This window comes from Ahaetulla prasina, chromosome 8 (assembly GCF_028640845.1).
Source record: "Ahaetulla prasina isolate Xishuangbanna chromosome 8, ASM2864084v1, whole genome shotgun sequence".
Taxonomy (NCBI): domain Eukaryota; kingdom Metazoa; phylum Chordata; class Lepidosauria; order Squamata; family Colubridae; genus Ahaetulla; species Ahaetulla prasina.
The window spans coordinates 57,874,642-57,902,494 of record NC_080546.1 but is presented as its reverse complement, the minus strand read 5'-3'; the positions used below and the strand labels follow the sequence as shown (position 1 = coordinate 57,902,494).

General features: G+C 36.7%; 1 protein-coding gene across 5 annotated transcripts; it reads right to left on the bottom strand.

Annotated features, from left to right (window-relative positions):
* Nucleotides 1-4,915: 4,915 nt before the first annotated feature.
* Nucleotides 4,916-27,705, bottom strand: FBXO8 (F-box protein 8). 5 transcript variants are annotated; one of them, XM_058192468.1, is made up of 9 exons: nucleotides 27,464-27,696; nucleotides 27,124-27,324; nucleotides 24,905-24,990; nucleotides 15,389-15,725; nucleotides 14,287-14,391; nucleotides 10,485-10,611; nucleotides 7,974-8,092; nucleotides 7,339-7,535; nucleotides 4,916-6,792 (listed from the first exon to the last, which is right to left on the bottom strand). In XM_058192468.1, the coding sequence occupies exons 4-9, from the start codon at nucleotides 15,715-15,717 to the stop codon at nucleotides 6,605-6,607; spliced, it is 1,065 nt and encodes a 354-aa protein (XP_058048451.1). In that variant the 5' UTR covers nucleotides 15,718-15,725; nucleotides 24,905-24,990; nucleotides 27,124-27,324; nucleotides 27,464-27,696; the 3' UTR covers nucleotides 4,916-6,604. The 5 variants fall into 5 exon arrangements, with proteins under 5 accessions (XP_058048451.1, XP_058048449.1, XP_058048450.1 ...); XM_058192466.1 differs by lacking the exon at nucleotides 24,905-24,990 and having other exon boundaries at nucleotides 27,464-27,697; XM_058192470.1 differs by lacking the exon at nucleotides 24,905-24,990 and having other exon boundaries at nucleotides 6,600-6,737; nucleotides 27,464-27,705.
* Between the last annotated feature and the right edge of the window lie 148 nt (nucleotides 27,706-27,853).

Here is a 27,853-nt window from a genome sequence, read left to right as displayed (position 1 = left end):
AGTATTTGCCAACAGCCCCCAATTGAAGGAGTTGCCAACTAAAATGGAAGAAGCTACTATCCTAGTAGCCGTTTGCCTCCTGATCACTGAATGAGACAGTTTTTTTTCAAATACAGCTTAAATGATGAGTAGGATTGAATAATAAAATTAACAAATTTCAAAGTGCACTTCCTTTTTTTTACTTTCATGACAGTCAATCCAAGTGCTGTTAATAATTCCAAAGCTCTTGCACTTAAATCATAACATTTAATGATACAGTATATTTAAAATTCTTACTGAGCAGCTGAGTGAAACTATAAATTCCATCTATAGACTGCTAAACCCGATTGTCACAATCATTAACTGGGTGAAATGGTGCATCATAGGGCAACAATGCTTGAACACTGGGTCTTCAAATAGGCTAACTTTCAGAATGTGTGCAAAATCTGGGACACATGATTTCCAAGGGAATAAGATTTCAAGATGTAGCTCTTCAGTGCTACTGGTTGCTCCTGCAGTCACTTTAACTTCATTGTCAACATTCTGTGAGTTTCCCAGCCAATCTTGGAATCCGCCACTCCCTCCTATATCCAGCAGCAGCCACTTATCTGCCTGCTGGAAAGGAAAGAGAACTGAGGGAAGAAACGAATAAACTGAAGGAAGAACAGAGAAAGGAACCCCTGCATATTTCCTGGCACATGCTGCCCTTTCCCACATTTCTTGATTCATGTTACCCTCTGCAAACTTTCCAACTCACATGACAATTCTTGCATACCCACACACCCTCAATATGCAGCACCTCATGGCTCCTTCCATAACTGACATGACACTTCTTGTGCACCCCATGCATTTCTCCCATGCCTTCCCTGAGCCATGCAGTCTCTCTTGGTTCTTTGCCCCCCCATGCGCCCTATCTGATCCATGGTACCCCCATACGTCCTGATTTACTTGTGTGGCAGCTGTCACATAGCCCTTCATATCCCACTACCCTTCTTGAGCTATGCTGCCCCATACTCAACCCACATGGCATTTCGTATGCACGCCCATGCATTCTTCCCATCCCATGCAACACCTTTTATATATTACATGCACAATTCCTGACCTACACCCCAGTACATCCCCTCATTTCCTTCCCCACTCAGCAGCAGATACTTACTTGCCTGGTTGCCTTGGATCTGTAGCTTTTTTCTGGCTATCCACTGACTGTCTCTTGCAAGTGTTCAACAAGCAAATGAAATGGGGGAAACTGGAAAGAATTTGAGGGAGGGAGGATTATCTATAAATATAAAAGATGCCTTCTCAACTGGTGCTCTGCTGCTGAAGATGCCATTTCTTCTACAGACCATTCCTTTGATTAGAATATCACTTCTGAATGATACAGAGACAATCAAGGTCTCATACTTACATTTATATTCTAGCCTAAAACTAGATCACAGACTCATTTTTTTACTTGAAAAATTGTAGAAAGCTCACCTCAACCACTGGTTGTTATCTTCTTCTGCATCATTAATTTAAAGCTGTGAACCACAAGAATCTTATTTTTTTCATTAATATGAAGTTTATTGAAATAAACAGATATAAAATACTACTTTATTCAACTTTAAAAATTACTCAGCATTGATCATCAGTCCAAAACATGAATTCAGTCACTAATGTATATCCACTTGTTCTGACCATGTAAGTATTGTGACTGAGCCTCTGTCAAGTACCTGGCAATAGCTATTCCACTCTCTCTCTTTTGCTTTTTGAAAAAGCTGTCTGGAGCGACAGAATGGCGTCCAGGTTTCCCAGGTTATTGGGCTGACATACTGCAGTGGCAGTAGAGGGCAGGAGTCTGACAAAAATCTCATTAATCATTTTAAATTAACCCAACATTCTTCACTCAGTAGGCCAAAGGGAGACTAACTTTTATAAATGAAAATACTTTTGCAAAAAGATTCAGCGTGAGTCTTGTGGCTTTCCAAATAAACAGATCTGAAAAGCACATATAGGGAGGAAATAGTTATTTCTAGCTGCACCAATTAGAATTCTCTTCCAAATTTTATTTAATTATTTTGTGACCTTAATATATTCCACCCAAAGTGGTCAGGAAGGGAAAAAAACAAAAACAAAAAATAACAGGAAAATATTAACTACACTGCCTTTGTATTACTCATGTTTGCTTAATCTGAGCTAATTGAGCAGAATTGTAATTCTGCTGCAAATTTTCAAATTTAAATTATTCTGATTCCCAGTGGAAAAGAATGTCATAGTTGTAAGAACATATTATATGTATTCTTTTCATGAATTTTGAATATTATATGGGCCAAGGGAAAGTTGCTCTTTCCAAGATTGACAGTATTTTTAGGATAAAAATGACAAGAAAGTTTCTTTGATAAAACTTACCTGCTGTTTTTATATTTTTCTTACTTTTATATGCTACTCAAATCTAGTGGAGTTGGGCAGCCAATAAATTTTAATCAATCAATCAGGATTGCCAGGTGCAGTAAGAACAGAGAATTAAGCCAATGCTCTAAGGCAGGGGTGTCAAACTCGCGTCGTCACATGTTGTATCGGGACTTTTTCCCCTTCACTAAACCAGGTGTGGGCATGGCCAGCACATGACGCATCCAGCCCACGGGCCACAAGTTTGACAGCCCTGCAGTAAGGAATCCACAATGACAGAACATTCACATAGACATAACCATATCCAAGACCCTGCAGTATGCTCATTCCAAGGCCTTGGCTGAACTGCGTCCAACAGCGCCACAGCTTCAGAAAAAAAGAGTGTTCCATTTGAAATCCATTTGGGTCCATACGTTACATGGTGTGGGGTGCAGAAATAGGTTCCATCTCCCTGTAATTGAGACAAACCATGGAGAGCAGCTAAGAAAGCATGCTCTGTCCATGGGAAGGAACTGTTAACTTCCTCCCATCCTGATCACAATGCCCCCACTCCAAAACAAAAATTAAATCTAATGTGCAACTTCTATTTTGAGTGGGGCCCTTAGACCAGGCCATGGTTGCCATAGTGGCCATGGACACCCAAGCTACCACTGATTTTGAGTCCGGCAGATTGAAAAACCTTAAATCTGTGGAACTCCACTGCTAAGTTGCTACAGAGTTCAGAGCTTGGGTAGGAATGCTTCTACACTTCAGGGAGGAAGGTAGGTAAGCAGCAGATCCAGCTGATCTTGCAGTCCAACTTCACAATGTCTCATATTAGAGCAGAGCCTCAAAAGGCACCAAGATTCCTGGATGACAATAGCCGCTCTCCCACCTCTGTTTTGAAATTGCAGCTGAACTTCTTTCTCTGCACCCAATCAGGTATGGTGATGCAAGCCAGGCTGGTCCTTTCATCCATCACCAAATCACTCTCCACTCTATTTCTACTGCCCAGCCATCCTGCTATCACCTGGGTTACATCACATCTACAAAGCTGATGGATAAGTGGGCTCAAATGAATGTGTCTCTTTCCAGTTGTCATAATGTCCACTTAAATATAATGGCTCATTATAAATTGTACAGAGATACAGGCAAATTTCACAATCATGTGTTGAGAATCTGATTCACTCAAATCTACAGAATGGCCAATCCATGCTCTTCGGCTTCAGAAAAAAAAAAAAATCAAGCAGTTGAGACTTTGCTTTATCTCACATGCATAACATAGGTACTGTATGCCTTTCAAAAGATGTGTCTACTTTTTTATCTGCAAATTTGAAAAATAATCTTTTTATTCTTATACTGAAAACTATCCATTTAAGAAGAAATTTTATGCATATTTACCTAGAAGGAAAGGTAAGAAAAAACTAACTTTTGAGTAGATATTTATAAAATTAGGGTTATAATTGGTGGTAATTGATTATTTACAAGTACTAATGCCGCAGCCTTTCTTAATATTTAGAAAGAATGATGCTGTCTCCCAGAAATATAGCTCCAAATATATTTCAGAAGTTGGGAGAAGTTTGGATAGGAAGAATACTGCGTTTTATTAAATCCTTTAAATACAAGAACACAAATATGTATAAATATCTTAGAACAAGCACCTCATTATTTTAATTAAATATGAAACCAATAATATGGGACTAAAGCAAGTCAATATGCGTATTAATAACGGTTCAGAACAGATTTTTCAAAGACAATATAAAAAGACAGTATAAAAACAAAAAAAATCATAACTGACTCTAAATTTTATTGAGTGAAATATTTATTTAAAGTAACAATAATATATAAGAAATGGGGGATTGTAATTCACTAATCTGCATTTTAACCTTCATTTGCATTTCACAAGAAGTTAACCAAAGAAACCCCCGATCCCCCAACCAATATTTGCAGTGCAATTTTGATTTTTTTAAAAATATAATTATGTCAGCTGAAGACTAATACCAATTTCAGATTTGTCAAGTTAACAGTCAACAAATAAGCAGAATTCAAAATGGGAAACAAAATATAGACATTCTAGTAATTGGAAAAATAATTGTGATAATTAAGTAACATTATCAAGCACTGTTAACATTGTTATTATTACATAGCATTTCAAATCCATCATTTAGAGCACAAGTTCTTAACCACTTTCAAGTCAAAATATTAGTTATCAGATTTCCTTAAGTATTTCTTAAACTTTTGAAAATGTCCTAGTCAAGCTTCTTCAAAACTGTTATTGATAATTAAATCCAACTTGCTTGGAAATATATATCTATATATATCTATATATTTTGGAAGTGTCTTGGCGGCGTTTCGGCGAAGTCTCATTCGTCATCTTCAGGCTTCAGCCGTGCTTCTGGGAGCAAGAAGCACGGCTGAAGCCTGAAGATGACGAATGAGACTTCAAAACGCCGCCAAGACACTTCCAATTTTACGGGAGAAAACCCGAATAACCAAAGACTATATATATATATATATATATATATATATATATATATATATATATATATATATATATATATATATATATATATATATATATATATATATATATATGTATGTAAGATTTGGACTTAGGAACTATGGCTGGAATTCAATTGTGCGCTTCAACTTTGATTCACAGTTACAGAAAATTTTACTTAGTCCCCTGATATTATGAGAGGAGGTGCAGAAGAGACAGAGAAATCCTGGTGCCCAACCACTAGCTTTACTCTGTTTGACTTTGGACACTGGCTATATTATACATCTTTTTGCATCTGGACTGCAAGATTTTTTGACAGATAGCTGAAGCCAACGCAGAAAGTCTATAGTCCACAATTACTTTACTCCTACCAGTTTTTAAATGACACTTCCTCCCTCAAATAAAAGGTGCCTTAATCCAATCATATACCAATTCAGCAAATTTAAACAAGGACAATATTTACTTCATTTATATAGAAAAAATATCAGAAGGCATTCCATGGTCTTATAAATTACCACTCCTGTGGGTATATAGAAACAGACCCAAATATACCTGATAGTGAGAACAATGTTGGGGTCAGTGCTACATTTCTCCCACTATTCATTCAAAAGGCTCTGCTTTAGCCATGTCTGCTCAGGTCACTTCTTGTATTGCAAGTGCTGAATTAGAGCATAGCCAAGTTTCACTGCCTATTAGACAAAAAATTACAGGATTGGCAGGAGAAAATTCTAGTGAGAGGGAAAAAAAAAAGGAAAACAGTGCACACTGGGGATATCATGGGAGCAGGAAGAAAGGGCTGAAGGAGGTGGGAAGGCTTGTGCAGATAGATCCTTTGGATCCCAGTCTCTTAATCTAATTCATGAAGAATGTTTTCCGCTCTAGATATGACAAAATGAGTATGACTAATGCAAGTAAATAAATCTTCTTGCAAAACCTTGATTGTTAGAAAGCATACCTAGACAGCAACAATAATAAAAGCATCCAACCTTGTTTTTAAAATATTTTTAGGCACTAGATATTGAGGCACAAGGATAGACTGATACCCTGTCTTCCAGTTTGGTGGTTATGAATCGGGGTGGGGAACCTGTAACTCTCTAAGTGCTGTTGTACTATAATGCCTGACAGCCCCACTTGACCAATGGTGAAGACTGTGGGAATCATAGTTCAACATCATCAAAGAACCATAGGTGTCCAAACCCATAGAGTATTATATAGTTTATAACTGGTTATGCATCTGTGAAGTAAACTTTTAAAGAACATGCACAGTCTCACTATGTGAAGAAATAAATTATCCAATATATCTTCTAGTAGGAAAAAAAAAGGAAAAAAAAACTTTATTTAAAATATTTTACAATAAAATAATTATGGTTATAAATCTCTTTAGTCAAATACAGTATGTACATATCACATATTTTTTTTAAAAAATGAACTGGTTAAAGTGTTCAAGCAAATCAACTGCACAAGTCCACCAACTTGTCAGTTTAAAACTATAATGTCAGTTTAACATTCAGAAATGGTAATATGTCAGACTAATTGCAAAGTTCTGTGCAAACTGTAAGCAAAGTTTAAAAAAAATTGCAAAAAATTCTTCAGCTTCCATAGTAAATTGCTAAAAAAGTTGCTTGTGTACATTTTGATTGCAGAAAGTGTTAGAATAACCAGCACTAATTTAACTCCCATACAGTATCTACAACAGATAACATTCCTTCATTTGCTGACTTCTTCTAACAACAGATGGTAAGTCTTAACAAACTGGGCTTTTTAGGCAGCCACGTGGCCTATAAGGTAGATATTGTCATATAGGTGCCCAACAAAATCTTCACTAATGTTCTGAGCAGCACGACGCGTGTTTCGAATAAATTCTCTCTTTGACATTTTATTCTTCACATGAGGGCTAGTAAGATCAATGGAAAGCAGGATCAAAGAGTAACATAATACATAAACAGCATCTAAGCATAAAAAAGAACAAGAAAATATTTTGTGAAGCCTGCTTACAATTTAAGAAACCTGCACAACATTTTAGACTAAAAGGATTTAAATTCTTTAGAACAAGACTCTAGGCATCCATGTTCTTTATTTGTAAAATTAAAAAAAAAGAACACTGTATAAGAGCAAAAGAACTGCATTACAAGATAAGATTAAACTGTATATAAATTTTAGCTATATTTCCTTGGGAATGTCATGTATATTATATTAAAATACTGTCTGTCTGTCTATCTATCTTCCCTTTTTTGTAGCAATATGGCCACTGAATCAATTTTCTCTGGTTTTTAATAAATATCTATACGACACACAAGTCAATTAATAATTCTTTCAAGCTTTACAAGAATGTACGATGTAGATGCCTAAGGCTTTTGCTCAATTCAGTGCTATTAAACAAGATCAGATTTAAAGATGAATATCACATATACTAAACTTGTTAGCTTTTAAATTTTAAAATACCACATGGTATGTCAACCAATCAATTAAAATAGATACATGCTCCTCCTTCTTACCTGGGCTAAGGCCAAGCTCTCTCATCAGGTCAGGGTTACAAGCACAAAATCGGTGTGAAAACTTTGTAATGAGAGTTTCAAGATATTCACCACGTTCCTCAGGGGCATGAATGTGTTTGAAAAATTCTCTCAGTGCATTTGGCAAGAACTGATTTCTGAAGTTGTGTAATGTCACAAGATCATCTAAAACATCTCGCCTAATTTAAAAGAGAAAAATACTTTAAGCTGCTTATGTACACATATTTTAGATACATTGCAAAATATTCAGTTTTCTCTGGCTTTGCTTCTCAAAATATTTGCTTTCATTGTTATATATGAAAGAAACTATTCAACTAGACAAATTGTGCATAATCAGTCATCAATTTAATACAATGAGCATATGAACAGCACAGCAGTACTATAGTCTAATTCTAAAATCAGGGGTCTCCCATTTCACTTCCTTTGGGATTCAACAGACTATAGATTTTATCCACAATGCAGAGAGTATGATAATTCTTGATTAATGAATGCTAGAAGAGGTGCTGATGAAGTAATACAGAAATAAGTAATGGTATCCCATTATTTCATAATGTTTTAATGAGAAATCCCCATAAATAGAAGGGAATGTGATGTTTGTCATTTTATAATCAAGTTACCTTTCATCAAGATATATTCTCAGTTTCTTCCAATTTAAAGTTCTTGTACAGAAGATAAATTTAGCTATTTCCTTTGGTGAATCATCCAATATTCCCTTGGACATAAAGTAGTTAACTCCCTGGGAGAAAGAAAGATTTTATATGGAACATTAGATTTTTAAACACCCAGAGTATTTCATATGGAACACATCTTAACAATTACAGGGTAATTCTATCTTATGAGGTACATTTCAACATGCTGAAACTAATTCACATGTAAATAAAACGTGTTAGTATAGTTATAGTTAAGATTTATATATAATAAGTAGCAGTGGAAAAGACTCTTTCCACAAATAATTCTAGTCTTTTAAATTGTGACACAATGTTGTATATTTATGATGCCTATGGATCCATATATAATTTCCTAATTTGGCCTTCTGGAAAAGAAATTGCCAAAATATATCTTTTCAATATAATTTAAGATAGCCATTTTAATGTTTTGTTGTGTAAAGTCATTCTCTAATAAATGGATGATTTTACATGCATATGTTCAAATTCTGTTATTCCCAATGTAAAACCTATGTGCACAGAAATCACACATTAGAACGTGTCATACAATATTATTTTTCTAGTTCTTTTATCATTTCCTTATTATAGAAATATTTACTTTCTATAAACATTCGGTTTTTTGTTAATTTATTTCAATTAACAAAAAAACTTTAAATTTTTATGAACTTTATACTTCTATTAAAAAGCATGGCTATGTAATTTTTCAGATAAAAATTAGATTTTTTTAAAAAAATGTTTGTTTTGAAAAATACCATACAAATAATTTTTCATTTTTTTCCTATTGTTTTTAATTTTTGTAATTATTGGATTACTGTATTTTATATTTTATATGTACCTTATGTATTTTAGAATCTCTACAATCTGTTGAGCCTTAAAAGAGCAGATCTTATATTCATATACTGGAATATATCTTCAATTCAAAGAGTAACTGGTACTGTTACAGCAAAGTTTCTTTCCCTCTTAACATTTAAGGTAATTATAACTGTGTGATGTTGATAAGAGTTCTGTATTATCCAAGTAATCATTTAAGAGATTAAGATTGTTCTGTATGACTCCTGTCCCTGAGCTAGAGTAAGGGATTCACATTTCAAATGATTTACAACCTATTGGCTATGTTCCATATGAAAATTATATGTGTGTGTGTGTGTGTGTGTGTGTGTGTGACTTTGAAGTTTTGTTTCATTTTCTCTTTCTTTTGGGGCTCTTTTTCTAGCAACATAACCACCCACAAATTCTCACTCTATTTCATGCACTGCAGGTCTTCAATAACGATCTGTCACAAAATAACTTTAATTAATTCAAGGTCTCAATTGGCACAAACATAAAGATGACAATCTGTCCCTGGGGAAAGACGTAATCTTCCATACTGATCACGAAACATTCAGTGAAGTAAATTAGCATTTTAGATTTTACAATTTCTTAAACAAATTCTAGAATACAAATACACACACACATGGGTAGGGAGGGGGAGGGAGGGAGGGGGAGGGGGAGGGAGAGAGAATTACATGAAAAATGCATGATACAAGATTAAAAAATTAGTCAATATAATAAACAAAATACATGGGATATTTTAATTACACACACACACACACATTTTATATTTGGATATATTTATGTAAATATTTTATATTTTATTTATATTTCTCCTATATTTCAAAGATATAAGCATCAATGTTGCTCTTTATTACTCTTAACAGTGATATGGAGCTATGCTTTTTTCAGCATAAAGCATAAACCTGTGATGGCAAACCTGTGGCACGCGTGCCAGAGGTGGCATGCAGAGCCCTCTCTGTGGGCACATGTGCTGTCGCCAGCTGCTCTTCTGGTTTCCATCGTGCACATGCACATCAGCCAGCTGGTCTTCGTGGGCACCAGATCACCAGAAAATGGTCTGAAAACAGCCAAAAACCAGGCTGTTTTTCAAGCTGTTCTCAGGCCGTATTCCAGCCATTTTTTGGGCTGTTTTCAGGCCATTTTTTGGGCCAAAAATGGCCTGAAAACAGCCCTGAAAATGGTCAGAAAATGGCCAAAAAATAGGCATGCAGCATGCCAGCTGGTCTTCGGGTTTCCGTACTCGGCACACGCGTGTGCCACACATGCACGCACATTCTGGTTTGGGCACTTGGCGCCAAAAAGGTTCGCCATCACTGGCATAAACTAACTATTCTGTTTTAAATTCTGTTACTAATTTATGGCAGAAAAATAGATATATACATTATGCACACATGGTATAAACCCACTAAATTTCGGTTATAAATATTTGTTTGGATTTTAACAAAATTTATTTAAAAAGTTTTTTTGTTTTAACAAAATTTATTTAAAAAGCCATTTTGTTTTTCAAGAGACGTATTTTGCTTAGGTTATCGCTTCTGGGATAATTTCGGGTTTGTAAAACAGTTGAAAAATAAATAACAGCATCATAACTATAGCTAATAGTATTAATGATATATGAATTCTACTTACCTCTTCAGGATTGGCATTAAAAGTGAGGCTGCCTTCATCTAGTTGCATATACAGTTTTCTAAAAGAAAATCCAAGAGGTGGATTCTTATTGTATATGGAACAGTGACCCCAAGTGGATTTGCACAGTCTACAATGTAAAAAAAAGCCTGTTAGCTATAAAAATGTAATGTAAGATTTTAGGATGCAATCCATTTCCTGAATATTACCCTGTTTTCCCCAAAATAAGATATCCCCTGATAATAAGCCCTATTAGGCTTATTGGCAATAAGGCAAGCACTTATTTCAGGGTTCAAAAAAATATAAGACAGGGTCTTGTTTTCAGGGAAACACAGTACTATCAAGTAATTAATTGCCTTACAAAACATTGTAAAATGAAGTATGTAAATTTCTCAAACAATATAACCAATAGATTTTAATAGTACTTTTCTAAGGTAGTAATCTGAGGAATGTGTTTGAGTTCTCTTTTCCCTGACAAGCAATGGGATTATATATAATGACTCCTCCATGAGCCAAAAAAGGAAATCTCTACAGTAGATTGTATGACACAGAAAGAGAGGAATGCTACTGCGCAGAAATATTAAGATTTACACAAACCAAGATAATTTCAACACCTTATATTTCTACAAGTATAAAACTGTTTTCAAATATCTTTTTCAGATTTACAATTATAGAAAAAACAACAACCCAACAGCTCAATATGCAAGAATTAAGAAATGCATTGCAAAATAAAATGCCTGATTGAATAAGAAAGTTGTAACAGTTACATTATATATGCCAATCTCATCTCATTACTAACATATTCCATAAGGTATTTCTTTTTATTATCGGGGTCTTCAAGTATTCCCTAAATTACAAAGGACTAGAGTTTAAACTGTGTGGGATGGATGGACAGATATACAGAAACACAGATGGGATAATGGAAAAATCAACCACTGTTATCTTCAGGCTTGTCTGCCATAAGTTTTATAAAGTAGCTGAGTTGTGTCTAAGAGTCTTCTGCCAAGTCAGGCAAAGAGCTTAATATGGGGTTAAGTGCCCAGAGTTGTGATTTAATGCAGAACCCTGTTGTAAAGCCTGACCACACAGCACAAAGTGGGAACAGAAGCAGAAATAAAACCACAAGCTTCGTCATAGTTAGTATAATATGTAGAGCTCTAGTCAGTGCAAATTTTGGTACTTGGATCTGGAAAGGGGGAGGGTGGAGACAGAGGTATCTTGGTACTCAACTGTTTTGAAACTCATTGAATTTGGTACCCAAAGCATTTTGATGTGAAAATTTTGTCCAGGTACTCGTTTGTTTAGTATTTGACACATAAGCTAGAACTTGTTTGTGTCAGCTGCCTTGTGACTCATTACGTCATTCCTTTTGGGAAAAAAATGTTTGGTACCCATTGTTTTTGGTACTCATCGCACCTCCAGTAACCAATTAAGATGAGTACTGAGGTACCACTTTATTTGCCTGTTTTGTGAAATCGGCCTTCCCTAAGTCAAACATTGATTCCACAGAGAGCTAGGACTATGCTTCCTTCCAAAGGTTTTACAAATCTTAATAATCAAGAGTATGTGATTCTAAAAATAGAGTCCATAGGAGCTATTTCCTTATTGATCTCCTTTCTACCAGTGTAAAGCCATGGAAGAAATAAATCTCAGGGAACTCATGCCTATCATTCAGGATGATGTTTCACCTTAATTACCAAGCACTCCATTTTTGCATGTTTTTGAGAAGAGATTTTCTGGACACTGTATAAACTGGGCAAGATACTACCCTTTCTTGTGCCTTTCAGAGAAAGCCAATGTCAACAGTTGTGGGTGGAGACACATTCTTAGTTAGGCTTCTTAAGTACTATTAAGAGAATGCATTAGCGGGTCAACCACAGCAAAAAAATAAAGGTAAAAGGTAAAGGTTTCCCTCACACGTATGTGCTAGTCGTTTCCGACTCTAGGGGGAGGGTGCTCATCTCTGTTTCAAAGCTGAAGATCCAGCCCTGTCTGAAGACATCTCCATGGTCATGTGGCCAGCATGACTGAACGCCAAAGGCGCATGGAACGCTGTTACCTTCCCACCAAAGGTGGTTCCTATTTTTGTACTTGCATTTTTTACATGCTTTCGAACTGCTAGGTTGGCAGAAGCTGGGACAAATAACAGCTCACCCTGTTACGCGGCACTTGGGATTCGAACCAGACGCGGTGGCTCAGACAGCTTGTCGATCACAAGGTCGCCAAAAAAAGTACAAATTATCTAAATTTGAAACCTATCTACTTTCAATTTTAATTAATTTATTCTCATTTAGATTAGTAGAACATTCAGGTAGAATGTAAAGCACCGAGGCACAAACAGCCTCATCTGATTCTGATGCAATAGAAATACAGATACAGAACACTTCAATCAGATTTCCTTATAATACTGTCCCTGGCCTTCCTATACAGAAGCTTCATAGAGATATCAAAAAGATAAGATGCTACTGTAGGAAAACCTGTAATACAAATGTTATGGGAAACTCTCCCTCATATAATGCTTCTGTAGTACGGATACATTCATGTATCATTAGCATCATTACCACCACCATCGGTTTTTTACATTGTTTCACTGTTTTAATGTTATTAGTGCCGTTGTCAGAAAAGGTAAGTTATATACATTTTGTAAATGAAATGTGACTATCACATAGTATACTAGCAATATGTAATTACTATTATATATCTCCCATATCCCCATCTCATAAATACTATAGCAATATAGCTATCACATTTTGCTGCTTGACTAAAAATGAAACAAAGCAGTTTAGACATATCTCAGAAGATATAAAACATAAAAAAGATAAGAAAAAAAATTAAGAGGGTTTTATTATTCCTGTCTTACTTCCTTAGAGGAGTTTCCCTAATCAGAATAATAAAAGTTGAAATTCAGATTAGCACAATGCTGTTATAATCCTCCAAAATTGTTCTAAATTTTGGACAGTGAGTAAGAAATGCAGTATTGGCCAAAAAAGCCTCACAAATATGCAATAACCCTAAATTCACATACAGACATCTAAATATGAAGATAAGCATTGGGAAAGTCTGTGCTGGATAAAGTCAAATGAATGGTGCTACCTAATGCTTATATTTATATAACAATTGCATTAACATTTCAGATTACCTAAGTAAGTAAATCTAAAGATCAGTTCACCCTAATCTGATTTGTAAAAATAATAAACCTACCAGGCATTAGAAAGAAGCTTTTATTTCAGAAAATCAATCAGTGCACAGAGAAAGAATGTGATCCAGTGTGTGTTTCTGAGTAAGTGTTGTTCAAGAGGGAAATACAGGGTTACAAATAAAAGAACCATTTACTCTAACCAAATTAGTACAAAGATATGGAATATAATGTTTTAGGGTACAACATACATTTACCTAGTAATAACAATCAATTAAGTCAATAAATTATTGTATCACATATAGTGGATATGTGCAGGAATATATTATAGACTATGAATAATTTTGATTTATTTATTATATTAGGCATTGAATTCTATATATTTGCTGTTTTTAATAACTACCAGTAAGAGCTTCTTGGCACTAACCCAACTGAACTTAAGAGGCACTTTACAAGATATATATTTTTATCTGGATCCGTGCTTTTCATTCAAACATGGGTTTTTACAGATTGATAATTTGTCCAAAGTTTGTTATTTTTATATTGTTTTCAAAATTATTATAACATGTTTCATTTTCAGCAAATTCTGATTAGGAAAAACTAAATTTAACATCTGATTAAACTAAGGTGTTTGCCTAGAAACCAGGAGAATGTAAACTCTAGTCTTGCCTTAGGCATAGAAGCTGGCTGGGTGGCATTTGGCTGCTCTTTTTTAGCCCAACCCATCTGACAGGGTTGTTGCGGTGAAGAAGGGTTAGTAAATATGTTTTCCACCTGAAGTTATTTATAAAAACAATAAAAGTGGGATAAAATAAATAAATGCAAAGTACATTATATACCTGTACAATATATTCAATAGAATAAAAGTATATTATAAGAAGTTCCTACATCATGGTATATAGATTTAAAAAGTGCTTTTTAAAACATCTTACACTGAGCAATGCAAAGAAACCTAATTTATAGTCAAATTGAAAAATAAGAATTTAGAGAAATTACTGTTTCTGACTATTAATATCAAACAAAAACAAAAATTTCAAAGTCACAGATCATTCTAACTAGAATTAGCATTTTCTTCATTTTTTTTCCTGAAATGCTGATTTATACAATATTTTTACTACTTAAAAGTCAGTAAGATTATTCCCTATGTTTTGTTGAGTAATTGAATGGTACTTGTTACTATTATACTGAACTGTTTTGAAAAAAGCCACAATTGGATACTGATGAAAGGATTAAGGCCTTGAACACATATCTTTTTGTCATTCACAAACTACTACATATGTTATTTTAAACAAAACTTTTAGTAGTGGAAAAGATCTGCAAGAAATTGTATTTGGAAAGCCCCTAAATAATAAGATAATTTTCTTTATGATTCAAATTCATATTTTATTAATGGTTACCAAATCCCATAATTTTTAGTCTTTTTCATTACATTTTGACATTTTCAAAGCCAAAATATTGGCATAATTAATGAACTACAATCATGTGAAAAGGAAAGTACAGTCTCTTTGAGTTCTATAGTTTTATATATCAGGGCGTAGTAAAAATAATCTGGTCCTTAGCAGTTCTTAAATGTGGTAAATACTACCTTAAGATAAGCAACAACACAAGACATAACAGTCATTAGTCATCATTACACCATAGAAGTCAAAGAGAGTGTCCTTTCTTTTTCACATGACTATATATAGTAATTTTTCACCTGATATTATTTTTTCTTAAAAAGTACACACAATAAAATTTTATTTTAATTGCCTTTTCTGCCCTGTTACCTTACCCCTGCCACAGAAGCTCATCGTTAGCAAGATCCTGCCACACGCATGAAGCCAGACAGAGGTCCGTTGCATTCAGGTATGACAAAATGGTAAAACTAAGTTCAGGAGGTAACATTTCTAGGTTGATGAATCCTTCTTGTTCTTTTGACTTCCGAGTTTTCAACAGGTGGTAAATGTCAATTCCTCCTTGGGCATGTTTCCGATGATTAGTATTTGAAACATTATTAACAGTCATCCTTCTACCATTCTCCCTGGAAAGACAGCTTTGTCCTCCGTATTCCTGTTGTTGTAACTGCTGGTTCCTTGCCACTCTCCACAACCCTTGACCCATCTGCAAGCCTGTAGGTTGTAAACAAAAGGGAAAGAAACATACAAATTACTTCATTAAAAAGAACAACAGGATTTTTTAATTATAACTGTAAAATAGTTTGCAGATATACATTTAATTATACTGAATTCTATTAAATGTATATTAATAGACAGGATTTGTGTATTATAAAGCTAGAGAAATATGAGGTTAAGAAATTTAATATTTTGTCTATAGCCATGGTCAACTGCAAATATCATTAAAGATAAAGAAAAACAAAACAGTTTATAGTATTAATTAAATGTAAACTAATGTTTAAAAACATGATTCATTGTTTCCTAAACAACTTGAAGTGATTCATAAGCCGTCATCAAAATCCACTAGAAGTGCATTTTGGATTCCATCGATTTCCTCAATAAAATAATTCTTCTATCCATGAACTAGGAGGAAATGTTGCCAGTTTTCTTCCAGTACAGATACAGCTATAAAAAAATTTAGAGAAATCTTTGGGATATAAGTTCATAAAGAATATGAGCTTCCAAGTAAAAAGATCCTATGAAACTAGACAGTGTCTATGAGAATCTGGATGAGGCAAAACAAAAACAGATAAATTTCTATCGATAGTATTGTTAATTATTAGTAAATGTTTGGGGACTTCAATAATAGCAGTCCCAGTAGTTATTCAGTACAAAGGTGGGCATCTGTGATTTGTGGATCTTTGACTATCAGCTCTCGTTGTTGTTTTTGCCCATCTAGACATGGATGTCCTGATGTCCCATGCCCTATTCTCCACCCAAATGGATTAGCTCTATGTGGGGCTTTTGTTTTAAACTATTTAGAAATCAAGAGTAGCAAGACTTTGGGAAGAGTAATTTCACCTGGATAGAATTACAGCTATGTTAAAATCATTATACTGGCTACCGGTAGGTTTCTGAGCCCAATACTGGTCATTACTGTTAAAGACCTACATAGCACAGCGCTAGGATATATCAGGCAAAACCTTGACAGAGTCCATTTTTTTTGAACATCTACAAAAGACCTGCTAAAAGTGGCAGGTAAATAGGGTATGAGCCCTTATTGTGTAGAAAAGTATTCCTCCAAGAAGAACAGATAGATCTCAATGTCTGATGTTTAGTTTTATTCCAATGAACCATCATCCCTGATTAAGGTTGTGGACACTGATCTTGAATTTTATCTTTGATAATATTATGTTATTGCTTTGTTGCTGCTTTTTTATATTTCTATCAAAATCTTTGTATTGGGCCAAATGAAATTACTGAAGTTATTTTACCTACCTTTTTTCTTCAATACATCTTGTTTAGTCCTGACATAACTTTATAAGCCTTATTTCAGAAACAATTATAAATCTATAAATCTGCATCTATATAGTCACTTTCTGTGAGGTGAGCACTCACATGGATTTCATTAATAAATACATTACCAACATATTAAATGTAAAAAATTATCAAACAATTTCATGTTATTTTTTCTTTTAATTTTTTTAAAAGTAAGTCATAGGCAGTTTCTTGTTTAAGTATAAAAATATTATATTATGGGATCTACAATAGTATAAGAGTATATGCCAAGAGTATATATTCCTAGCAGGGATATTCAGAGTGTTAAGGTCATCTCAGATGCCCAGCTAAAGCAAACAGGCTTGTACTGGGTGGGCAGCAGAAATACAGGAAGGTGTCAGAGGCAGATGACTACTTTTATCACAATCATAAAGACTTCAATTCATATTGCATGAAAGAATGCAATGTTAAACAACTCATATTTTTTACAAAGAAAACCATATGACTAAAAAATACAAAATGATTGATGATATAGTGCCAGATGATGGGTCCTTCAGGTCAGACAGCATTCAATTTACTACTGAGGAAAAGCTGAGTACTAATGGTGTTTATGACATGGCTAGATTTAAGCCTTTGGGATTTCTAATAGCTGATGTTGCCATCAGGAAAATCCAAAGCTGCAAAGATAGAATTCCAAAAGGAACATAGAACATAAGAAGCATGTACACACAAAAGCTCAGCACAATAAAAGATGACATGAAATGACTACAAATTACCATTACAACAATCAGTGAATTGAGATGGCCTGGGATGGGACATTTTCATTCAGAATATCATACTGAATATCATATTACTCAGGACATGGGGGGAAAAGGTGTTGCTTTTATAATGGCATAGCAAGAACAATACTTGACTATAATATAATCAATAACCAAATAATACTGATTAAACATTCAAACATTGCAAACATTGATGCAGAAGAGGAGGAGGTTGATGGGTTTTATGATCAAGTCCAATTTGAAAATGACAGAACATGCTTGTGATTGAAGACTGGAATGTCAAAATTGGAAATACGAAAGACTAAAATGTAGTTGCACTGTATGGCTTAGGAAACTGAAATGGAGCAGGAAACTTATAAATTTCTGCACTCCAATAACTGACTAAAAAAAAAATTAAAAGTTTTACAAAACACATAAAAACTAATGCAAATGAACAAAAAAGAATCGTAAAGAAAAAAGAAAAAGTACAGAAAGAATAAAAAAGTAGAAATAACCTTATAATTTCTTTTGTAGCAAATATAAATACAATTACAAAATTCTGTTACTCTATGATTAAAAAAACATCTTACTTTCTGCAGTTTTTTCTATTCATCAACACCAAAAATCATAAGTGCATTTTTTCTGTTTTCTGAAAAATGTTTATAAGGGTTATCCACTCAACCATAAAAATATTGTTTTTCTATGGATAATGTCAAACAATTCCACTGTAGAATATATATTAGTCTTACTGCCCATCTCCCATGTACCATGACTTATTTTCTAGTTGCTTGTCCATTCTAGTTGCTTGTCCAAAAGAAAAGTATATAGTTTGAGTTGTACTTTTACCTTTAAAATCTTCTGAATTAATGCATGCATTTGTATTCAAAATGTTTTGGCTTTTTTTTTTACATGTCCATCAAAATCATAAAAAAGTTGTTCACATGTTGTTCACACTTCCAGCAAAGATTCTAAGTACCTTTATGCATTCTAGACAATTTCTCTGGATACAAATACCAATGATAGTGGTAGTGTCAAGTTTCACAAGGCACTTTTGCTATTGCAACTATTATCATTTTTCATCTTGCCAATGAACTATGAGGGGGAGGGAAGGGAGAGATAGAACTTTAAGCCCCAGACATCAAGATGACAGCCATGAGAACCAAGGTCGTTTCGGCAGGTGTTTACTAGAATCAAAAACCTTTCTCATAACAATACCAGAAGTCTCCATTGGACATGTGACCTAGTCTAATGGGACCTAGGACATGTGACCTAGTCTAATGTGACCTAGTCTAATGGGAGGGAGTGAAGACCTGAACTATATGATATAATTATATGGGTTTGTGCAGGAAATGGTTAGATTTGGTTTTGCCCTCATCTTTGCAGATATGATGTACTCAATAAAGTTTTGCATCAAGAGACTGGACCGTCTCAGCCATGCTTGCTTTAGTTGAGTTCATTAGTCAGAACGTTGACAGCTAGAACATAATAAAAATTTAAATCCTTTTCCACATTTTCCCATTGGTCCCTCTGTATATTATATTATAGGCAAAATTTTTAGTCCATTTCATCATACTTTTATCTATTCTTAACATAACATAACATCAGAGTTGGAAGGGACCTTGGAGGCCTTCTAGTCCAACCCCCTGCCCAGGCAGGAAACCCTATACCATCTCAGTCAGATGGTTATCCAACATTTTCTTAAAAATTTCCAGTGTTGGAGCATTCACAACTTCTGAAGGCAAGTCGTTCCACTTATTAATTGTTCTAACTGTCAGGAAATTTCTCCTTAGTTCTAAGTTGCTTCTTTCTTTGACCAGTTTCCACCCATTGAGTTCTTCTGACTCAATTTTCTATTATGTTCAAACAACTAAAGTAGTATCTCTATATTGCTTATAGATGGGGCATACAAAAATCAAATTGATTATATTTTTGCTAAAGGAGGTGGAGTTCAATTATAGTATCAAAAACATGGCCAGGTGCTGATTGTGGAGCCAATCACAAACTGCTTGTGAGCAACCTTCTTCAAGTTAAGCTCAAGAAGAAAAAGAAAACCAGTCGGTTTCATATCATCTTGAACATACTATATAGCAACTGGTTTCAAAGAAAATATCAGAAATACTTGCAAATTGTTTTATAGGCTATTAGAAGAAATAGAATTACAAAAACATCCATGAAGAAATTAAACATGAAAACAGACATGGAAAAACAAGGAACATCTTTCAAACAATCTCTGAATTCAGAAAAAGGTTTAACCTTGAATTGGTATGCTAAAGTAACCATTACACAGATAGTAATCAACTCAAAGGAGATAAAAGGAAATTTGAAACTGAAACACTATGAATGTCAGCATCCAAGATAATTTCTAAGATATTCTTTACTTACAAGCACTTCTAGTACCAGAAGATAAAGTTAGATCAGCAGTCCAGTCATTACCAAAATAATTGAGAAACAGCATGAGGAATCTGACTTCAACAGCTAAAAATACAATGCATTCATGGGACAGAAAATAAGCCTTTGCCTTTCAATATTTTTCATTTTTCACAATTTGTGAATTCTATAAAATCTAATATTTTTGTGCAGAGTGTATCTTTGTTCAGGAAAGAGTAGAGTAATATATGGTAATGAAATGACAAACAAATGTCTTAATTGATAATTTTGTCTCTGGTCAGTGGTTGAGAGATCTGGACTTAAAGGAAATAGTCATTGAACCTTTGTCATGGTCAGATCACTCTCTCCTTCGCCTGGACTTTCTGACCGCCATCCAACACCGCAGGGAGACGGAGCCGATGCGTTGGTTCCGTCCCAGGCGCCTGATGGACCCGGAGAGGTTCCGGACGGAGCTTGGGCCATTTCCTGAGGGTCTGGCTCACGGCACGTCTGAGGAACTTGTTGCGGCCTGGGAACGGGCCGCGGCGGGGGCCTTAGATCGTGTCGTGCCTCTGCGGCCTCTGACCCGGCGCAGGTCCCAACCGGCTCCTTGGTTCTCCGAGGAGCTGAGGGGGATGAAGCGCCGGAGAAGACGCCTAGAGAGTTCCTGGAGGTCTAGCCGTTCAGAGGCTGATCGGACACTAGTGAAGTCCTATACTAGGACTTACCTAGTGGCATTGAGGGAAGCGAGGCGTTGCTACGCCTCCTCCCTCATTGCGTCGGCAGATAACCGCCCAGCCGCCCTGTTTCGGGTGACTCGTTCCCTCCTTCACCAGGGGGAGCGGGATGACCCGCTGCAGGGACGTGCTGAGGAGTTTAACGGTTATCTATACGATAAAATCGTTCAGCTTCGGGATGGGTTGGACCAAAATTGCGGTGACTCAGGTGAGACGCTCGAGGGTGGTCTTGGTGACATTGTGTGGGATGAGTTTGACCCTGTGGCTCCCGAGGACATGGACAGGTTGTTGGGTAGGTTGAATGCCACCACGTGTTTACTGGACCCGTGTCCCTCCTGGCTGGTGCTGGCCACTCAGGAGGTGACACGAGGCTGGCTCCAGGCGATTACGACCGCTTCTTTGGTGGAGGGTGTCTTCCCGGCCGCCTTGAAAGAGGCGGTGGTGAGGCCCCTCCTTAAGAAGCCTTCCCTGGACCCGGCTGTTTTAGGTAATTATCGTCCGGTCTCCAACCTTCGCTTCGCGGCGAAGGTTGTAGAGAGTATGGTGGCATATCAGTTTCCCTTGCACCTGGATGAAACTGTCTATCTAGACCCGTTCCAGTCCAGTTTCCGGCCCGGTTACAGCACGGAGACGGCTTTGGTCGCGTTGGTGGATGATCTCTGGAGGGCCAGGGATAGGGGTTGTTCCTCTGCCCTGGTCCTATTAGACCTCTCAGCGGCTTTCGATACCATCGACCATGGTATCCTGCTGCGCCGGTTGGAGGGATTGGGAGTGGGAGGCACCGTTTATCGGTGGTTCTCCTCCTATCTCTCCGACCGGTCGCAGTCGGTGTTGACAGGGGGGCAGAGGTCGGCCCCGAGGCGCCTCACTTGTGGGGTGCCGCAGGGGTCGATCCTCTCGCCCCTTCTGTTTAACATCTACATGAAGCCGCTGGGTGAGATCATCAGTGGTTTTGGTGTGAAGTACCAACTGTATGCGGATGACACCCAGCTGTACTTTTCTACACCGGACCACCCCAACGAAGCTATCGAAGTGCTGTCCCGGTGTCTGGAGGCCGTACGGGTCTGGATGGGGAGAAACAGGCTCAAGCTCAATCCCTCCAAGACAGAGTGGCTGTGGATGCCGGCATCCCGGTACAGTCAGCTAAATCCGCGGCTGACCATCGGTGGCGAGTCATTGGCCCCGATGGAGAGGGTGCGCAACTTGGGCGTCCTCCTGGATGAACGGCTGTCTCTAGAAGATCATTTGATGGCCGTCTCCAGGAGAGCGTTCTACCAGGTTCGCCTGGTACGCCAGTTGCGCCCCTTTCTGGACCGGGATGCCCTATGCACGGTCACTCACGCACTCGTGACGTCTCGCCTGGATTACTGCAATGCTCTCTACATGGGGCTCCCCTTGAAGGGCATCCGGAGGCTACAGTTAGTCCAGAATGCGGCTGCGCGGGTGATAGATGGAGCCCCCCGTGGCTCCCGCATAACACCCATCCTGCGCAGACTGCACTGGCTACCTGTGGCTTTCCGGGTGCGCTTCAAGGTTTTGGTGACCACCTTTAAAGCGCTCCATGGCATAGGGCCGGGTTATTTACGGGACCGCCTACTGCTACCGAATACCTCTCACCGACCCGTGCGCTCTCATAGAGAGGGACTCCTCAGGGTGCCGTCAGCGAGACAATGTCCTCTGGCGACACCCAGGGGAAGGGCCTTCTCTGTGGGGGCTCCCACCCTCTGGAACGAACTACCCCCCGGACTTCGTCAGCTTTCGGACCTTCAGCCGCGGGCTTAAAACATACTTATTTAATTGCGCAGGACTGAGTTAGATTTTAAATTTATGGGTTTTAAATTGGGTTTTATTTCTATATTTTTAATTATTGGGCTTTTAGAATAAGTTTTTTAATTGCTTTTATATTGTATTTATGTGTTTTTAAGTGCCTGTAAACCGCCCTGAGTCCTTTGGGAGATAGGGCGGTATATAAATATGATCAAATAAATAAATAAATAAATAATATACTTTGCACGTATCTCAAGTGCTAAGTGAACTAAGAAGTAGGTTTTCACTATTGTCATAGAAAACATTTCGAATGGAAAATGGCCCTTTTAGAGTATGAAATGTTATGTTTTATTTAAAATGTTTTAATTGTTTTGGAAATGTTTTGAAGCTTGAAACATTTCAAAATAGTTCAAAAAGGAAATTTCAAACATGAAACAATTGTTTTATATTTGAAACAGTATACATTGCAGCTATGACTCCATACATTAAAATAAAGAGAATACTGCTGCAGAACAGCACATTTCTGCCTATACTACAGGTCTACATCAGGGGTGTCAAACTTGATTTCCTTGAGGGCTGCATCAGGGTTGTTTTTAAATCAGGGGGCCAGATGGGCATGGCCAGAGTGGGCGTGACCAGCTCAACATCACTCATGTGAAGGGTGCCAGTGGTAGCTGGAGTGCACTGCCAGCAAAAATGGAGCTGAAGGGCCTGAGCTCCATTTTCACTGGCAGAGGCATCATGGGCCACTCCTTCACAGTTTCCAGGGTGGCCCCGCTGGCCAAATCTAAGCACCCTATGGGCCAGTTCCGGCCTCTATGCCTTGAGTTTGACACCCCTGGTCTACACTATAGATGTAACATTTACAAGTACTTTGAAGCAATAGGGAAAAATGTTGGCAAATTTGAAATTTGTACTTTACAGATCTATTATAAATCATAACGTCATTTTGCATCTATATTTAGTGAGAATATAAGTTGATTTCTTTAGTTTCAGGAAACAAATAGAAAAGATCTCTTCTCAGTTTATTCTGATATTCTTTTGCAGATTGTTACATTTTGCTATGAGCCCAGAGACAAAACTCAATTCCAAAATCTCATTACATTTCTATTAGATCAAAATAGTAATATGTAGACCTAATACTCTTTATTTTACATATTGCTCCAAAGGAAACATATATGCACAACTATGTACCAAAAAAGCAAATCTGAACATTTATCCATTAGTCCATTTTTTTCCATATACACAACTTTGGACAGATACAGGAAGCTGGCAGTATAAAAAATATGTTGTGTATGTCCATGTATGTATGTCCCTGAAGGGCAGTGTGCAAAAATAATTTGTGTCCAGAAGGGGTGAATCAATGCAGTTATTATGAAATACATAGCTTTGGTACTTATAAACAGGATTGATTTCCTAGCAAACTCATACTGAATTGCCTGAATGATCAAATTGCACTGACAAAACTAAAGTAGTATATGTAAGGCTGTAAGTTCTTACTTTAATAACTTAATTTAAATATCTTAATTGAAAAGATACCATAAATTTTGATTAATTAACTTAACTATTCTAAGATAACTAGAACCATTTCCTTTTAAATATTTACTAAAACTTAAAAAAATTTTTTTGTTTGCTTTAAAACTAAGAACTGAAATACCCAACTGCCTTAAAAAAATTCTGCTAGGGAATAAGAGTGCAATTAAAAATTGCTGTCCTTGAAATCTAATTCAGTCACCTTGTATGTTAGGCAATTAGGCATCACATTTTAACAATGTGTGTTTATAAAAGTGATGAGGAAACCTCCTTATTTTACTGAGTCTTGTACAGATGGAAAAGCTGGTATAGTTCCTAACTTCAAACCACTGATCCATTCCAATGTGCAATATATACACATTTAGAGAATTGTTATGGCAACATAACAGTTGAAAAAATCTATTACGGTAATCACATTATTTCATTATTGTAAAAATTTCATTATTTCAGAGATTTCAAACCAGGAGAAAATAAAAACGTACATAACTTAGCATACAAGTTATTTGAAGAACATTTATAAGTTAGGTAGAAGTGGATAGTTGAGACCTTGCAATAAAGTTGACATCCTTATTTCCACCATTCCTTACCAAATAGCTAAAATATTATAAATATGGGTATCTTACATTTTAGATAACTAACAAGCAAAGTGTAGCTGGGTTATACTACATATCTAAAAAGAAACAAATTCCACAGTAGCATCAACAGCATTTTAATTTTAATTTAATAACTTAATTTATATTAATTTAATACTCACATAGTTACTATGCAGCTTTACTTTGATTAAACACATTCATGGGTGCTAGTGGCAGCCACACCTTGCAAAACTGGTGAACTATACTACTGAAATTAAATAATCATTAAATAGTCAGCATATTAGTTTACAGTCTACATTGAAAGGGAAGCAATATTGAAATGAACATAGTTTATCTTTCTTCCAGTTGAAGATTCCAACAGTACATATAAGATTATGCAGGTGTGAAAGAACAACAAATCCTTGTCTTTTTTATTCTATCTGGAAGATCATCATATGCAAAATAGTTAACTGGTTTGAGAGGGTGTTACTACTGGTTATATTTAAGACTTGAAGCCCCAGTGACATATATTCGAATGATAAGCTGAACTTTCTCTGAACACCCATAATAATGGAAGTGAAATCGGATACTTGCCAGAAATAATAAGCTAAGCAGCTACAGATATGAGTACATAAACAATTTTAAAATCAAGCCATAAAAATGATTCAAGAACATGCAAGTTCTTCCTATTGGAAAGAAGGGAAATATATTTCATTTAATAACTAAATTTATATCTTGCTTGTTATTCAGAAACTCATCAAAAGATTTATAATACTTCTTGTTTCTAAAAACAACCCTGTCCTTTACACTTTGGAGACAGAATGGCTGGCCTAAAGTCATCAAGTGATGTTCATGAACCCAGTCCAATACCTTAACCAAACATTTTTCTATCTATTTAAGTTCATAGGTCTCTTATTCCTAAATGCATGATTTTAGAGAATAAAGGCAGTGCACAAAACCCAAAAAATATTTTGTGTGCCTATTATGCCAGCTAGATATCATAATGAGAAAACAATACTGGTAGGAATTTTTCTTCAGTTTTCTCATACATTTTTCATACAGAATTGTTATTTTAAAAATTATTTGTGTTGTGCATATTTTATTTTATTTTTTTTAAATAGTTTTTATTAAGCTTTTTACTATTAAAAATGGGGGGGGAGAGAACAAGGACAAAAACAGTAAAAAACATGGCAAACCTAACAATACATTATATGCTATTTTTTACAGCCTTCTGTATTGGCATGCATATAGTCTATTTTTGTTCAATTCTTCTACTAAATACATACATACAAATTATATTTACACAATCAATACTATAAGGTTAACAATAATAAATAACATATAGTCTTTATTTCAGCGATACCATGTTGTGCATATTTTATACTGCAGTATTTAATTTTCAGAGAATGAAGAACTGTTCAGATTTTATAAATTATCAGTAACACCAGAAAAAGATCACCTATGCAGTCTTAAATTTGTGGTGATTAAATTATTTATGGGAATCACAAAAATGCATCATTACAGAAGTGTATGGATCTCAAAGTAATCTTGATACACAGTATTAAAAGGATAGTCTTCTGTCTGCACTCTTAGAATTCTTTCAAAAACTTCTGCTAGAGCAGGGGTGTCAAACTCGTTTTCATTGAGGGATGCATCAGCGTGGTGCCAGGGTGGGCATGGCATGGCTGGGGTGGGCGTGGCCAGCTCGATGCATATGGTGTGCCTGTGGTGGCCTGAGTGCTCTGCTAGCAAACAGGTTCCCGAGCTCCATTTTTGGCTGCGACAACCTCCTGCCAACCCTCTGCCAGCAAAAACGGAACTCGGGAGGCCGCCCGCAGCCCTCCGAAGCTCCATTTTCGACTGTGAAAGCATCCTGCAACCTTCTGCCAGTGAAAACAGAGCTTGGGAGGGTCATGTGCCGCCCTCCCAAGCTGTTTTTGCTGGCAAAGGCACTGCGGGCCAGTCCACTATTTCCAGGGTGGTCCTGTGGGCCAGATCTAAGCACCCCACAGGTCAGATCCAGCCCCTGGGCCTTGAGTTTGACACCCCTGTGCTAGAGTGCCCCTTCAAGTACTTTTGAAGCATTTTGCTTTTAAAAAATGGCCTCCAAAAGCAATTTTTAAAAATAAAATGACTGGAAGTAATTGATAAAACGGCATTATAACTAAAAAAAAAAGCAAAGCAAATTAGCAGCATGAAATAAAAGGAAACTTTAACTTTACATCGCTTATACCAACTTTGTTGTCTCTATTGCCATTCCTTTCTATTCTTGCAATGTTCTATCCTTGAACATATTCATACACCGATTCATATATTTTTTCTTTTTAATCACCCTTTCCAAACATGCATCTGTTTTTCTTTCACTTCACCCATTTTACTTCCCATCCTTTATGCCTCTTACATTCCAAGCTGCAATTGCCACGGTCCACATAGTTGAACGACATACATGCTTCGTAGGTGAAAACTGTAATGTGGAAACTACTTTAAAAGCCAACATCATCTCACGGTTAGGAAATGTACCCTGCCAGAGTACTGACACACTCATACTAGCGCTGAGGCACCAACAGCATCTTGCACCTGTTTCCAAATGCTCTTTCATTTCCTACGGGAGTGAAGAAAAAGGAACAGACAGTGCCACCTTTAGTTGAAGACTGGTCTCAGGTACGATTTAGCCGAACCAAGTTCAGCGGTTACAAAAAGCCCCCTGGGCCACTTCTCGCCTGGATATAGACCCACATTACCTGTACGAGCTGAGGTCCCAACCGCCGCCGCGACGACTCGGCTTCCAGTCGGGTGCGAGCCTTCGAAGCGAGGGAGCGCGGCGTCACGCAGCTTCTGCCAGCCGTTGGAGCAAACCAGCTTCCCGGCGGGCTTCCGGTTCCATGCGCACAAACATGAGCCGTCACCTCGTCCACGCACGCTCGCTCGCTCCCGCAGACTCACTTTCGATCTCCTGGCGGCTACTAGAGCAACGGCCGCCGCATCTGTTTTTACTGGAAATGACGCATCGCATCTTGAGGCGCGGGGGAAGTGGTCTGTAGATCCGCCTCGACACTTTCGATCGGTGGAACTGAAGCAAAATCACGAAAGCGACGTTGTTTTCCCCCTTTTGAGACACCACTGGAGGAGCC

Bases quoted from the DNA above. Each gene is read 5' to 3' on its own strand.
- FBXO8 (XM_058192466.1), bottom strand. From the start codon at position 27,166: ATGTCGTTCAACTATGTGGACCGTGGCAATTGCAGCTTGGAAT. The intron at 8,093-10,484 runs GTAAGTAGAATT...TCTTTCTCCCAG, and splicing joins TTAATGCCAATCCTGAAGAG to GGAGTTAACTACTTTATGTC. The intron at 6,793-7,338 runs GTAAGAAGGAGG...TTTTATGCTTAG, and splicing joins AGAGCTTGGCCTTAGCCCAG to ATGCTGTTTATGTATTATGT.